The sequence below is a fragment of the Oculina patagonica genome, chromosome 4 (genome assembly GCF_052425735.1).
Source record: "Oculina patagonica isolate OP01 chromosome 4, crgOcupat, whole genome shotgun sequence".
NCBI classification, from domain to species: Eukaryota; Metazoa; Cnidaria; class Anthozoa; order Scleractinia; family Oculinidae; genus Oculina; species Oculina patagonica.
This window is the reverse complement of record NC_135761.1, coordinates 3542737-3557430: the sequence shown is the minus strand read 5'-3', so window position 1 is coordinate 3557430 and position 14694 is coordinate 3542737. Positions and strand designations below refer to the sequence as shown.

The window sequence follows — 14694 nt, the reverse complement described above, 5'->3', positions numbered from 1 at the left end:
GAACCAAGCAGTTCAGAGACACGTTTGTTAGAAATTGATAGTCACCAGGAATCCACTCTTGTTGCAACACAGAGTATTGCCCCGGGCGCACTGAGTATATACAAAGCCTATCCGCGTTTTCAAATTTAATTGGAAGGAGTGAATATTTTTAATTCAGTGTTGACCATTCGCAATTTGTCTTGCAAGGTCGGAGGTCACCTACGACAGCTTTTAGCTCACTTCGTAAATTCTGAAGGTGGTCGCAGTCGCTTGCGGAGATTTTCACTGAGAATATAATCAGGGTTTCGATGAGGGCTGGTCACAGGGAGCCCTCACATCAATTTTACATTCTATTGCGCGTCTAAGCGGCATTTTAATTTTTAATACGCGGTCTGCTGGTAGGAGATCTGGAGCCAAATAAATTATACACAGTCAGCTGGCGCGAGGTCTGGAACCAAGAAATCCTGCTTCAAAACAAAATAAGCGACAGCAGCAGGTAAGAATATCTTTTGTTGGGGTCCCTGTGGCTGGTCGCTAACGAGATTAGACGTACGAACAGCTTTAGCTGTATTCTCAAAACAGTAAAACATTCTCACTGTATACAATTGCCCTGACACGGGAAGCTAAGTTATGGGAGGATACCCGCGACTGCCAGGGCAATTGGCGTGTAGAATGTAGGATACAGCAGTGATCGACCGCCACCAGGGGAGGTGGGAGGGGCGAAACTTTTACAGTCACTTCACCGAACTCCGTTGAACTAGCCACGAGGTGACTGAAACTGTGACATTTGAAGCGAAGGTCGCAATGCATCATGCTACTAGCGCGCAGATGCAACACTCCGGAATTTAACGTACTTAAGCCATTCCCGCGTGACGGGCTAATTATGTATGCAGTGAGAATAGTACAAAAGTTCGTATCGCGAAGAAACCAAACAACGACAGTAAAGCAGCTTAGTTTACACTGACCCAACGAAGCAAAATTCAACAAATACTGGAAATGAGAACAAACCTCAATCCTGATGTCTCCTGATGTGGTGATTGAAGCTTTACACTGTGGTTCAACAAGCATAGTGCTGTGAAAACAAATCACATCTTCATATTCACAAGGAAAAAAAGATTTGGCGATGCTAGATCCCCTTTCTGCATGAAACGATAACTTTGTAAAGAAAATATTGTGGTGCCTCGGCGTTCAGGGGCAGAAAGCTGAAGAGTTGGCTAACTTATCTAGAAAGCATGGCAGAGGAAGTGAACTCGGGACTAAAAGGCCTCAGTGAACTCCAGTAACTGCGCAAAACCCAACCTATACTGTTTTGACTCAAATGAATTTTCCCGCGGTTATCGCTGATTGGTTTATTACGCTTTTGTTAACTTATCGAGATAAGGATATCCAGGTAACCTAGTAACGACGCTAACAAAGAAAGCGATAACTGTGGGCTCGGTAGAGTCATAACCATGTCGTGTTTGCTTTCCCCGACTACAGAAAAGCAATGCCTCGCACCTGTTTTTGTCCACGATAACAGCCGGGCCATCGATCGTGTGGCCAGCGGATAACTCCTCAAGGAGGTAAATCTTTGTGTCGTGGAAACCATCTTCAAAATAACACTTTGTTGTCTGCAGTGTGGAAAGGAAAACACCAAATGACTTCATTTGCACTAAACTCACTGTTTGTTAAACTTGTTTGGCAGTCGAGGGATATTTTAACCTCTGTGGCCAATGAACAATCGTAAAACAAGTGTCGTATCAGTAAAGGAACTAATGAAATTTACACCACTCGTACTGAATTTAGCCTGCGTTGCAGCCGGACGTGTCAAAAATCCTCAATATAGTCCGACTCACACTCTCGATTTAGGCGAGTACGTAAAACTGTTTACAATCCGTCTTTCGAAATAAATTTATTTTTAGCTGAGCGTGTCTTGAGTGACCAGTTTTGATTTGGATTTTGTCCAATGGTAAAGCGCATTTGAAAGTAATATGAAACTAGCCAATCAGAAGTGAATACACAGATCCTTGCAAATCCATGTGGGATATCGGAACAAGCTTTTGGGCGCCGTTGAGCAGACGGACTATACCGGGGTTTAGTTCGTCTGCAACGCAGGCTAATTGAATTAAGTTCCTTGCTGTATTCCCGTCATTCTCGTCCCCATAGCCCTTTTCGTTTCTCTTAGCCGGCAGGGCCTTGGCACGAGAAACGAAGGGCTCTGGAGACAGGATTTCCAGTCCTTGATTCTAGGATTTCCGGTATTCATGTATGCAGTCGTGACGTTTCTTTATATTGTGTGATAAAGTCATGGTCTTTTTTACTTCCGTTCAAGATTTCTTTGTTTTAAACAGCCAATACAAAAAATTCGAATTAATTCAAAAATCCTATGTCCCCAGAGCCCTCCGTTTCTCGTGCCAAAGCCCTCCAGGTCCTAGCCTGCGAGAGCAGACGCATTCCCTCCTTCTCTCCCCGAAAACGTCTCGCGCGAGCCCGTCTCAGGTAACCAATAATTACCTTGCATTCGGGGTGCCGCGTGTAGCCTGTGGCCGTCACATCGCGTGGAAACTGGCAGACACTACGCGATGGATCTGCAAGACTTTGGGTGGGAGGTCGGGGAATCAGCATCTGCATCCTGGGGTTTTTGTACACTTTGTGTCTCTTTCCCCTTTATTGTGACATGGACAGGTCGCCTTCGTCGCTACCTAGCATGTGCTGATACACAGTACATGAAGCCGAGAGGCCGCTATTCGTGTATGATACAGAGTCTCAGATAGGTGAGATTCGGTGCAGCAGTCGGTTGAACGCATTCTTTTTTGGTGTTTTTTTTCACATCAACATCAATGCTGTAGCGGCGTCGGGCCCGGTTGGGTCAGTTCACCCATCTCTCACCCCTGACTCTGGAAATACTATATGTAGCGTCTTCTCGAGAGCGCGCTCTTCGCCTTACGCAGCAGTCAAGATGTAAAAAACTTTAGCTATCGCTGAATCTGCGACGTCTGTTTTTCTTTGGAAATTCGGCAAGGACGCTAAGAACGCTTCAGGGAACTCCGGCCGCAGATCTCGAATTTGTATTTCTCGGGTGAGAGAACTCACCTGGCATTGTCGCGTCCGGTGTGTTGCTAGAATTTATACCTATCTACTGACAAAAAGGACATACATTAACCTCCTTTGCAACTGAAAATGTTATTCTGCAAAGAACTACTTTCACCGGGGTAAGAAACCTTCGATGTTAGAAAAATCATAGCATCTCGCAGACAGCTCGTAACAGCTTTGTCGCGAGGGGCCGCGTGGTGTGCACTCGTGTTTTATTCTTCGCGTATCTATTGGCCAAAGAGAAAACAAAGATGCGACGTCACAGAAATCGTTTCCTGCTCGGTTTCGCAGACGCTATTTTTCGGCGGAGAGAAGCGACGGCCGGAAATGCGTCTGCTCTCGCAGGCTATCCAGGTCCCGGCTAAGGGAAACGAAAAGAGCTTGGGGACGAGAATGTATTCCCGTTAACCCATGCGTTCTTGGTGTACACAATAGCGATTTGGAAACTTAGTTAGAAGAAGCAAAGACTTGGGCGCAAACTTAGTGAGATGCTATGGGAGATAGCAAGAACAGCCAAAAAACATGATATTTTGCTATAATACCTTTTTCACCGGGGGAGGGGTGCTAGCTTTTGGCACTTCATGTGCTACAGAAGTTTTCGAGTGTCCAGTCCCTCTCACTCTGACGTCATCGACTAGGATCTGGCGATTAGGAATGGTGAAACCAAATTCCCGGACGTATCTGATATTAAAAGAAATTACAAGTTGACAACATTCTGATTATCAAACTAAAAAATCATTTTAGATAGAAAGTCCTCACCTTTCGTTAAAAGCTTGCCCAAAATCACCATGATGGCAGCTTTCCCCTGGCTAAAATGACAAACAAAAAAAAAAAAAAAAAACGGAATCGTTAAACGGAGTTAGTAGTAATTCAATTCATATTGAGTTCAATTTGGATTTCTAACTAAGAACAGCTTGCTAATCATTCCAGGAACAAACTATGAGCTGAGCATTTAAATGAAATTAAGTTGTAACCTGAGCCGAATTTTAACATGTGTCACACTACGTCTAAGGTAAATGTAGGTTAAGTCTGCGATCAAGCCTAGTGGCCCGTCAGGACGAAACTTATTACATTAGCGGTGGTATAATTTCAATTTTCCCTGACTTTTCTTAAATATGTCAATTTTTCCTGGCTCAAAATAAAATTCCCTGACTTTTCCCTGACGTTGAAGAATTTTATTTTTCCCTGACCATAATTCCTGCCCTGTAGTAGCCTAGGCCTTCTTGGTGCAAAAGAAGGTCTGAAGGCCATAAAAAATCCTACACGTTTCATTCACTGACTTGTTCTGACCTAAAAAGTAACAATTTACCTTTGCTTCTTTCTGAGGATCAGCAGTGCACATTAGAGCACAGTCCGTACCACTGTACCGCATGTGAAGGAATGCTTCAGTGGATATTTGACTCCTAAAAATATTCAGGTTAACAACATGATTTAATACTAATGGTCTCAGAAATACGCGCCCAATACCGTCAAAATTCGAATTAAGGCTACGTATATAATGCAACATGCTTTTCTATTTCTCGCAGTATAAGTTTGTGAGTTTTTAAGTTAAAAAACGTAAGAGTATGTCTCCGTGTTTTACAGGAATGTTTCATGATTACAAAAGTAAGACTTACTCTTCAAACCCTTGGCTTTTTAGTTCCTCAATACACTTTTGCGTCAGAATATCAATTCTCTCGTCCAGATACCCAAACGATTCTGAAAACAAACAAATAAAGTCGTTGAAGCCTAAAAATCGCGCATTATGATACAAAATTTATTACTAAAAATATGTAATTTTCTTATACGCGGTACTCCAATCAATACTGTCAGTTCAACATGACCACAGGGTTCTTACCTTTATTATAAACACGAGCACAGGGTTCCTGCGCTTCGTGTACCACATCTGCTAGTGCCAGTCCATACGCTGACAAGATACCGGCAAAGCTGAGAAAAAAAGTAAACGTCTTGTCAAATTAGTTCGTTTTAACTTTTGAATCTGTTGAATCCTAAAGTGCCACTTTTCAAATTGAAAACTACTGAGCAGTACTTTCATGAGACGGTAGGATTCAGGAACCAAGCAATAAAAAAATTAATATACCATTAAGGATTTCTGTATTAATTTTTATTATAACTGTAATTTAGTAGTATCTTCCTGACGTTTTTGACCGTGTATAAAGAAATGTAATAAATAATTAAATAAATTTATATATTATGCTGTTCAAGGTGGTTCTAACGTTTTGAAACACTCAGTGGTGTGTGACATTTACCGGTAAATGAAAACTAGTGAGCAGTACTACCATGTGGTACTGTTTAAAATTCTGCACAACGTGGTTCTAACTTTTAAGTCAGTGGATGAAAGGCTACTGTGTGACCATTCAAATGAAAGCTATTGAGCAGTACTTCAATATGGTGCTGTTTATAACGCTGTACAAGGTGGTGCTTACTTTTCCCAGTCAGTGGCATAAATGAAAGGGGACAAATGGTGCTGTTTATAACGCTGAACATGGTGGTACTATCTAAACCCTAGTGTGTGACCATTCAAATGAAAGCTATTGAGCAGTACTTCTATATGGTGCTGTTTATAACGCTGTACAACGTGGTACTATCTTTTTAAGTCGGTGGATAAAATCACCAGTTTGTGACCATTCAGTGGAAGCTATTGAGCAATACTTCTATGCGCCGGGTGCTGTCTATAATGCTGTACAAGGTAGTTCTAACTTTTAAGTCGGTGGATGAACCCCCAGTTTGTTTGTGCTGATGTCTATTATGCTATACAAAGTGGTTCTTTAACATTTAAATCCCTAAATAACACCCTGGAATAAAACCCAAGTATGCGACTACACATTGGAAAGCTCATTTACTGTACTTTTTTGTTGTATCACTCGTTTTGAAATTATCCCGAAGTGTAAATTTTGGAAAATGTGTCACACTCACCGATGAATAAACACAGTCGACATTCCAAGAGACCTAGCAATAGAACAAGCATGCTGACCGCCAGCACCGCCAAAACACGCCAAAACGTGGCGGGAAGTGTCGTGACCTCGTGCCTCAGTCAAAGCTCTGATTGGTCGACACATGGTCTCGTTGGCAACGGTGATGAATCCCATGGCAACCTGCTCCACAGTCAAAGGGTCTTTTTTTGCACTATCCTCTTGAGACGACAGAAATTCATTGACCTAGTTTAAGACAGGGAATGACTTCAGGATGAAAGGTTTTCTAAGAAAGAATCTAAGAAGGTAAGAAGAGGAAAATATGCCAAAAACACTGAAGCAACTTCAAAAAAGAGTGAAGAGAAATTTTGCTGATAACAAGTCAAAGTAGGCAACTTTGCTGAAAGCGTGCAGCATGTGCTTTTAGTGTTCCATTCATTCTCGCGTAAATGTCTCCTTGGGCTTTTTCAAAATCTTTTTTCCAGACGCACTGCGTGTGAATGTTTCAGAATTCACATTTTTGGACGTAATTGAAGATAGAAAGTGCAATAGTTTGCGCAACGTTTTAACTCGTTTGCACCCTGTCGAAAATGGCCGGCAAAACTGGTTTGTTTACAATGTTATTGACAGCAATATCATGTGTTGCGATAAAGAAAAATACCAAACGACAAAATATTAAAGAAAAGAACAACTTAACTCCCAGAAAACAGTCAGTAACAGAATTTTGCAAATTCCTTCTCTTACCTGTTCGGTCAACTTTTTGAAAGCTGACCATGAACCTTCCAAGTCTAGCGGCAAGTCCTCGTTTTTTCCAAAGATTTTTGGAAAAAATCTGTGTAAAAAAAAAAACAAGTTGCAACAGCATTAAAAACAATAAAATTATGTTGATGACTAACTAAGGAACAACAATGCTTCTCTTATTGGTTGAAGCGGCATCTTTTCTTGCAACTTGGCCTCGTTCAGTCCCTCTCTGTAGATCTGTCACGCAATGCTATGAGAGCGTAGCGTTACGTGACAGAGAGAGGGCCAAAACTAGACTACGACTACCTTTATTTTTTTATTACGCGAAATTTTAGCATTTTTTGTAAGTTTTTTTAATATCCCGAAAATTTGATGCCCTGAAATAAGAAAGTGGGTATTTAATAATGGAAATGCGGAGAAAATTCTCCAAATTCGCGACAATTACATGTCACGCATATTGCTCTTCTCCCAGGGGGGTACCCGGAGTATCAAATGACGAGGGAAGGATTTTTGGGGGTTTGAAATTTTCAATTCCGGGATTTTTTTGGGTAGAAAAATGTGGCAAGTATTTTTTGGGGGTGGCTTGATTTAAGTAGGGATCTTTTTGGGTATTACCCAGGATTCAAAAGATGGGAGTCGTAAATTGAAATACTACGAGATATCTCCTAAAAAGAATATTTTCATATATCGTACTCAGGTAGAATTCTGCCAAGCACCAGGTTAGCATCTGTCACAGCTAGTGGACCACCTGTGAAAATAATAACATTGCATTCTACATCACGGGGCTTTCACAGATTTTTTGGTCTAAACTGTTCTGAAATTAGTGGTAGGCAACTTAACCCATAAAAACATTATCTTTGAAGATCTAAAGGAAGATATAACCTTAATTTGTGAATAGAAATCAAGCTACGGCCGGCTATAAATATCGATTTTTTAAAGACGCACAGAAACAACTTGAAAGGTTAAGCCTTAATTTTTCAAGTTGCAGTCCATTTCCATCCTAGCCATCCGCAGCCAAAGACGTTCGTAACAATTCAGTGCTCTAATATAGCAATTTTTAATAAAAATGGACTATTATGTTAAGGTTTCCTGCTAACAAATATATATTTTGGCTGTTCAAAAGTCTTGTTAAATCTGTGACAGAGCCCCTTTAACCCACTTATACATAATCATTCACTTTAGCAGACAGCTATGATTTATTGAAACGTCAAATAAATAAGTCTCTCTTAACTCAACATATCAGATAACTCTCATATAGACATTTCTAAATCGTATAGAATCTGGTCACTCTAAGCACAGTTCACAACAACCCTAGAATTGTCCCTGGGTTCTAGCTCCTGGATTCCTGTCACAACTGTAATATTAATTCTGATCCTTGGCAAGGTACTCGTCCTCTATAAGGGTCCTGAAGGGAGGGGAGAGGGGGGGGGGGACGATATAAAATCCCATTTCCCAGCTACTGTTTTCCCGATTTTCCGAATCCCATTCCCAGCTCTTTGGTTTATTTATTTGTGATTCCCAGTCCCAGTGACCCAAATCCCATTTTCCCAGTAACAATCTGCCCAAATCCCAGTTATAAAACAACTGATTGCTGATAATAACCCGTGTTGGCCAACTAGCATCCCATCTAGGGGGAGTAGCAATACTTCTACCTGCTTTAAGCTATAAAATTTGATGTATATGATTTGCTCATTGCAGAAACAAACTTTTCATTCTCCAGTCCTCCCATGCATGTGGACATACAATTTATAAATTTATAAATGATAACAATCATGTACACAAACACACCTTTCCTGTAACACACAGGCCCTGGATGAGCGCTGGCTGACTCAGGACCTACCACAAACAGCCCCGCCCTAAAAAACAGGCGTGATCCACCCCCTGCTGCCACGGTGTTGATGTCCAGCTGCAAAAGTAAGTATTAGGTATCTAAGTCATCAATGATGAATTCATTTTGTACAGTCATATTAATTATGACTGGAACTCTGTAGCCAGGTGTTAAATCAAATGGCAAGGAGTGATTTACAATGAGCCAAATAAAAACTGTCTGGGTGTCAAAATTCATTTTTTAAAAGTCTCAGCTTATGTATTTTACAATTCTAAAACCCTTTCTTTGTAACCATGCTTAAGTCATTGTGCAACTTTTAAAGGAACTGTGTCACAGATTTAAGTAAATTTACTGGCATGGAAAATGAGCATCAAATTTGTCGAAATATTAAAAAACAACTTAAAACCGCGAAGGAACATGTCAATAACATATACAAAAGAAGGTAAGGATGGCCAAAAGTGATGAAGATTGAAACGGATTGCGATATGGGTGTCTTTGAAATGTTGCTGGGCTGAACAGTTTTTAAAGCTGAATCTTGTATTCTTTGCTTGTAACTTTTAATTATTACGCCCGCCCGGGAGACAAAGTTCGTTGCAATGTCAAAGTTATGGTTTTGTCATTTAGATCCAGAGAAGTTATTTCTTTTCAAAAAGTAAGTTTCATAACGAGTTTTTGGCAAAATTAGGCTACGTTTACACGGACACGGTTATCAATCGACACGGTTTCATGAACTCGAAACCGCATCGAAAACGACATGGTATCGAAGTGTTTACACGGAGCCTATTTAACGATTTTCCGACTGTTTTCGAATGTGATTGTATAAGCAAGCGCTGCTCTCTATGCTTGTTTCACCGTGTTTACCCTTAGCAAGCCAGCCAGTTCGTGCCAAAATACATGGCCGTTTTCAAATCGATGCGGTTTCACCGTTTTTGACCGTTTACACGACAACGAAACCGTATCGTTTTGAAAACGCTGTCCAAACGACCCGGTTACAGTAGTGGTCTCGATCGGTGCCGTGTAAACGAAAGGTGTAACCGCATATGAAACCGTGTCCGTGTAAACGTAGCCTTAAATAAGATAAACTTCACTCAGCCATGACACAGTACCTTTAACATCATGCTTGCCTTTAACAAATCAAATGCAGCTTGTAAGCTTTATGTATCAACTTCTCCATTAACTGACTGCCTTATTTCCTACCTGCGGGGCCTGTATAGTGATTCCAGCTGTTGTTGTCTCAAACACATGTTCAAATTGACCAGCAAAGCGTGACACGTCTGTTGATGTTCCTAGGATAAAGCAGACGTACTGACAGCTTTTATGAATGATACATGGTGAACAAGAATTCAAATTTCTGAGCCAAACCTCATCAATCCTCAAAATATCGACATACTCCAGAAAGAATTGTGATATGAAGAAATTTGTGGTAACTAGTTTAACCTGCTGTTCACAGCAGTTCAATAAAAAATACCAATATAATTATTATTTTTTGTTATATAATATATAATTACCTCCCATGTCGAATCCAATAACTGGCTGATCTGTCTCTCGCTGAAAAGTCGTCATTGCATAACCAACCTGGACAAAGCATACATGTATGGATTACAATGATATTGGTAACAAAAACAGACAGGTTGCAGACAGATGGGCCAGGGAAGTGGTGGGGGCAGGGAAGAAAAGGTATTATAAGTAGCATTTTATGGTAGGTAATGTCTGCGTTCAAGCTTAGTGGCCCACCAGGCCAGAGCTTATCCCAGTTTCAGTAGGCGCATAATGTGGCTAGGAGTATTTCTACTCCCCCCCCCCACCCCCCCCCTCCCGGACACTTATGCCCAGGATTGAACGCAAGTATTGTTTAATAAGTACTTCATGTTTGACTGTGTTATTTGACATTTCCATATTACTTCAAATTTGACAGATTTTGGTGTGTTTTGGTGAATTTTTATAAATGAGGACACTTTGTGATGCCTGTCATGAGGAACATGAATCTCATTAGCGTTCAATCCTGGACATATCTGCTCCTGGATGGGATGCTAGTCCATCCTAGGGCTACCCCCAGCAGTAAATTTGCTGGTACCCATTTATACATCTGGGTGGAGAGAGGCACTGTGACAGTAAAGTGTCTTGCCCAAGAACACAACACAATGACCCTGGCCAGGGCTCAAACCCGGACTGCTCGATCTAGAGTCCAGCACGCTAAGCAATAGGCCACCCCACCTGCCATAGCATTTTACAGTACTGGACATAAAATCTCAAGGAACTTCCCAAAGGTACTAACAGTTAAAATTTAAGGATTCTTGAGAGACATCATATAGGACATTACTTGTTGGCTGAACTCCTACAAGCTATAGCTATAAGCTTTGCTAAAGGGAATAATAATAATAATAAGCATTTATAGTGCACAAATTCAACATAGGTTTTCAAATGCGCGTTACACAGATAAAATAAAAGGGATAAAAATAGATTAAAAAGTTGAATAAAATATAGATTAAAAATAAAAAATTAAAAATATATATCTGCATGTACACTAATAAAAAGCTTGTTTCAAAATCGATCGATGGAAGTGATTCTGCTTAGTCCTGACAGTAGTTGATTCCATAGTTTAGGCACAACCACTGTAAAAGCAGTTCATCATTTGATCTCAGGCTATAGTTCAATATAGCTCTGCAAACTATGTTAAACCAGTAATTTAGTTTAGCCCAGAACAAATCAAGAATATTTGACACCTACCACACCACCTGCAGGTCCAGAAAGAATGGCCCTTGATCCATAAAACCTGAGATATACATAACAATTTAGAAACATAAGAAATTGGCATCTAGCGTCATCGGTCTGCAATGCATGCAAAGGCCTATGGATACATTAAGCCATCTGCATGCATTGCATGCCTATAACAGTACATCATAACTGCTGTTTATGCTCCGTTTGACCCTAAGCTACTGCAGTCAGGGATGTAGCAAGCTTTCTGAAGAGTTGTAGGTCTGGCCAACTGGGCCATTAAGGTTGCTCCTTGCGGGAGGGGGATATACTTCCAATAAAGACCCTCAACAGTAAATTTCTACAGCACCTAAAATTTTGGCATTTCATAACAAAGAATGGACATATTTTCACTCATTACTTAATATGTAAATGCACTTGATACCTTTCACTTGCCTATTCTAGTTGTCTCCCAGACTTGATGTAATAGTCAAAAGGGTGGTTATGATATTTATAATAAATATTGCTTTTAACTCCATCTTGAAAGTGCTTCAGCCTAAAATGGCTCTATTGCACAGTTTAAAAATTTGAGTGGACATTTGTAGGCCCAGGCTTATGGGCCTATAGGCCAGCTATGCCCCTGGCAGTTGACGAGTAGTAGCACTGGTAAGCCACATGCTTACTGATCTGCTCAGATTTACAAAGTAAATTGTGGCACCTTATAACTGGGGAGGGGTCGCTTGTAATGGTTAAAAGTAAGATTATCATATCAACTTACTTAGCTACAGGAGTCAGACCACCATCAGACTGCATAAACAACACTTTGTCCTTTAATTTGTCAAAGAGAAATAACATTAATTTACGCAAATCCAAGGGAAATGACGTCGGGTTTGAGTTATTGTGAGGTGGAGTAATCAAGGGTTCCAGAAATTTGTATTCCACTGTACAGCATACACAACAGTGAACAACAGTGGCTATGAGCCACTGAATTCAGAAATGATTTATAAAGCAAGAATATAAAACTGCAAACTTTTACAAAATTAATTAAGTTTTGCCCAGCTCCAGGACAAATCAAGTTTGCCACAACTTTGTAGACTATTGGTACTCAGAACTCACTTGAGCCTGCTGTGGTACAGTTCATAAAATGATTGTCTGCGCAATTTTGCCCAGGGCGGCTACTCAAAAAAGTTTAGGACAGGAAGGCTCCGCCCTAAAGTCCAACCCCTTACCCTTTTATATACCATTTTGACAGAAAAGGCACCCATTTCGTATACCTTTTACTGAAAAAGGTACCCCTTTCATATACCAAAAGACACAACATAAAAATTATGCCTTAAAAACAGGAAGACTTGATGCCATTTTAATGGGTGTTTAATAAACTTAAATGATACAGCCATGAGGTGCGTCTGTTCGAAATATTTTAATTGAAGGCCCTTTTAAATACCTAGTAAATGACCGATATCCCTACCCTTTTATATACCTGAAGCATGAAAAGGGTACCCCTTTCGGGCAGAGCCTCCCTGTATAACCATTATAGGGAGTACCCCCCCCCCCCCCGAGGCATATTTGTCATGTTGTGGTGATGTGGCCAATTGATGTACCACTGGACTTGTCAAAGGCAACAGAACAAGTTGCTGTGAGTTAAAAGCATATTAAAAAAATGTATAACAGGAACTGACAGACAGATCAAAGAGGTGAAATTGGCATTGCTCACCAGAACAGGGAAAAGGCAGTGTGCCATTATCTAACTTAAAAATGAACACAAATGAACACACTAATGACAAGTGTAAAGTGACAAGAACAGGCAAACTAATTAACTGTGCTTCCTCTATGCCCAACAAACCTGAATGCCTTCCTGAAAACCAGCAGTGAAGCCACGGATGTATTTCTTTATGCAAGGAGTCAAATACGCATCAGCAGAAGCTAATGAAATAGAACATTTATATATACATAACTATTTTAATTAAATTACTGCCTGTACAACTTTAACACTGGCTTTAACACTGGTATAATAATTATTCGAGAACAGAATTCTGTTGTTAGTCAGTTTTGTCCTGTCTGTCAAATCAGTCAACACATAAATATTATACATTGTTATTGTGGATTTGTGGGAAAACTTCGTGGAAAAGGCTCAATCACATTCAAGACCACCTGACCGGCCGGCCAGTTCTAACAAATGGAAAAAGGCCTAATTTAATTTGGAGTTAATCAACATCATTAGGCAATGTTCATATCATGGTAAATGTGATCAAGTTGTGCATACATTTAGTAAAGTGACTAATATGAATCAGAATCTTTGACTGGTCACTTACGAGAGCTTAAAAACAAAGGAAAAAGCCAGTTGATATTTCCCAAAGGTGGCCACGGTTGCTTATGAGATTTTTTGATTTCAGAGTTTGAGTGACAAACAGGGTTTCATAATATTAATGGACCCAATGCAAGTCCCACATTGCTGAGTCTTATGTCCCCATGTCCCAGGCCACGCATCACTGTGTCCAGCGTCCTAACCACGCGTCCTTGCATACCAGTCCCCATGTCCCCATCCCACTTTTAGTTGTAAACAGCCTGACTCAAAAAAATTAGCAGGCATCATTACTGTTACTGCAATGTTTTACCTGTATATCCTCGCGGTACAATCCTGACCATGGGCATTATTGTCGAAGACAGCGACACCTGATCAAAACCCATCTCTAGCGCTACTTTACCAACTTCTCTCTCATGTACATCATACCTAAATGTGCAGAGGAAAATCAACTTAAATAATTATTATTGTCACATGCTCGTAATATGTCACTATAGCCACTGCACACTCAGCAATATATTTACCTAGTAAATAACTACATAAAAAACTTACATGTAAGAGTGCATAAGAACAACAGCCAAACTCTTAATTCCTTTGTCAAGGACTCTCTGCAAAAGAAATTGTTAAATACTATATATTTATCAAGGAAAGGTCCAGAATCCACATATTTATTAGGGATAGCACTAAGTCGATCATGGTCATGTTTGCATGAGGAGAATTGAAGTGCTTTCAATCATTTCAAGTTTTGAGAATTTTACTTTTTAATTAATGCATAGTGTCTTCATTAATGCCATAATTTGCTCTTGTGTTCATGACTAGCAAAGACAGTATTACAGACTCTTAAAGCACCAAGTTACAAAATGATCCCCTTGATTAGCTTTTATTCCCATAATTCTTAACCCTTTAAGTCCCAATATCCACATACAAATTCTCCTAACTGATCTTCATGTACACTTTCTTATAACATTGTTGCAAGAATTCATTAAAAGTTCAAAATCAATTTCTCTTTGGTGACCATTGTATTAATTCTCATATTACCTCGTCTCTTGATTTAGTATTGATATTGTGAGAAGAAATTTGATGCTGGTCACTCTTGGGTCTTAAAGGGTTAAATCCAATCAGAGACAGGAGTTTGCCCTCTCAAGGTACCGGTACTTCTTTCCCTT

General features: G+C 40.1%; 1 protein-coding gene across 3 annotated transcripts in view; it reads right to left on the bottom strand.

The window, feature by feature from the left end:
* LOC144651190 (5-oxoprolinase-like) overlaps positions 1 to 14694 on the bottom strand; it is a 197323-nt gene that overhangs the window by 179453 nt on the left and 3176 nt on the right. For all 3 annotated transcript variants that reach the window (XR_013570268.1, XM_078511097.1, XM_078511095.1), the window contains exons 5-22: positions 14081 to 14136; positions 13842 to 13957; positions 13070 to 13149; positions 12005 to 12054; positions 11260 to 11305; positions 10041 to 10107; positions 9730 to 9818; positions 8493 to 8610; positions 7398 to 7452; positions 6708 to 6795; positions 5968 to 6209; positions 4889 to 4977; positions 4668 to 4749; positions 4361 to 4454; positions 3811 to 3860; positions 3594 to 3732; positions 1477 to 1589; positions 988 to 1051 (exon numbers count right to left, since the gene is read on the bottom strand). Coding sequence is in view for 2 of the 3 variants with exons in the window: in XM_078511097.1 (XP_078367223.1) it covers positions 988 to 1051; positions 1477 to 1589; positions 3594 to 3732; positions 3811 to 3860; positions 4361 to 4454; positions 4668 to 4749; positions 4889 to 4977; positions 5968 to 6209; positions 6708 to 6795; positions 7398 to 7452; positions 8493 to 8610; positions 9730 to 9818; positions 10041 to 10107; positions 11260 to 11305; positions 12005 to 12054; positions 13070 to 13149; positions 13842 to 13957; positions 14081 to 14136 (1638 nt within the window). In the remaining variant the exon portion in view is untranslated. The remainder of the gene's footprint in view (positions 1 to 987; positions 1052 to 1476; positions 1590 to 3593; positions 3733 to 3810; positions 3861 to 4360; positions 4455 to 4667; positions 4750 to 4888; positions 4978 to 5967; positions 6210 to 6707; positions 6796 to 7397; positions 7453 to 8492; positions 8611 to 9729; positions 9819 to 10040; positions 10108 to 11259; positions 11306 to 12004; positions 12055 to 13069; positions 13150 to 13841; positions 13958 to 14080; positions 14137 to 14694) is intronic.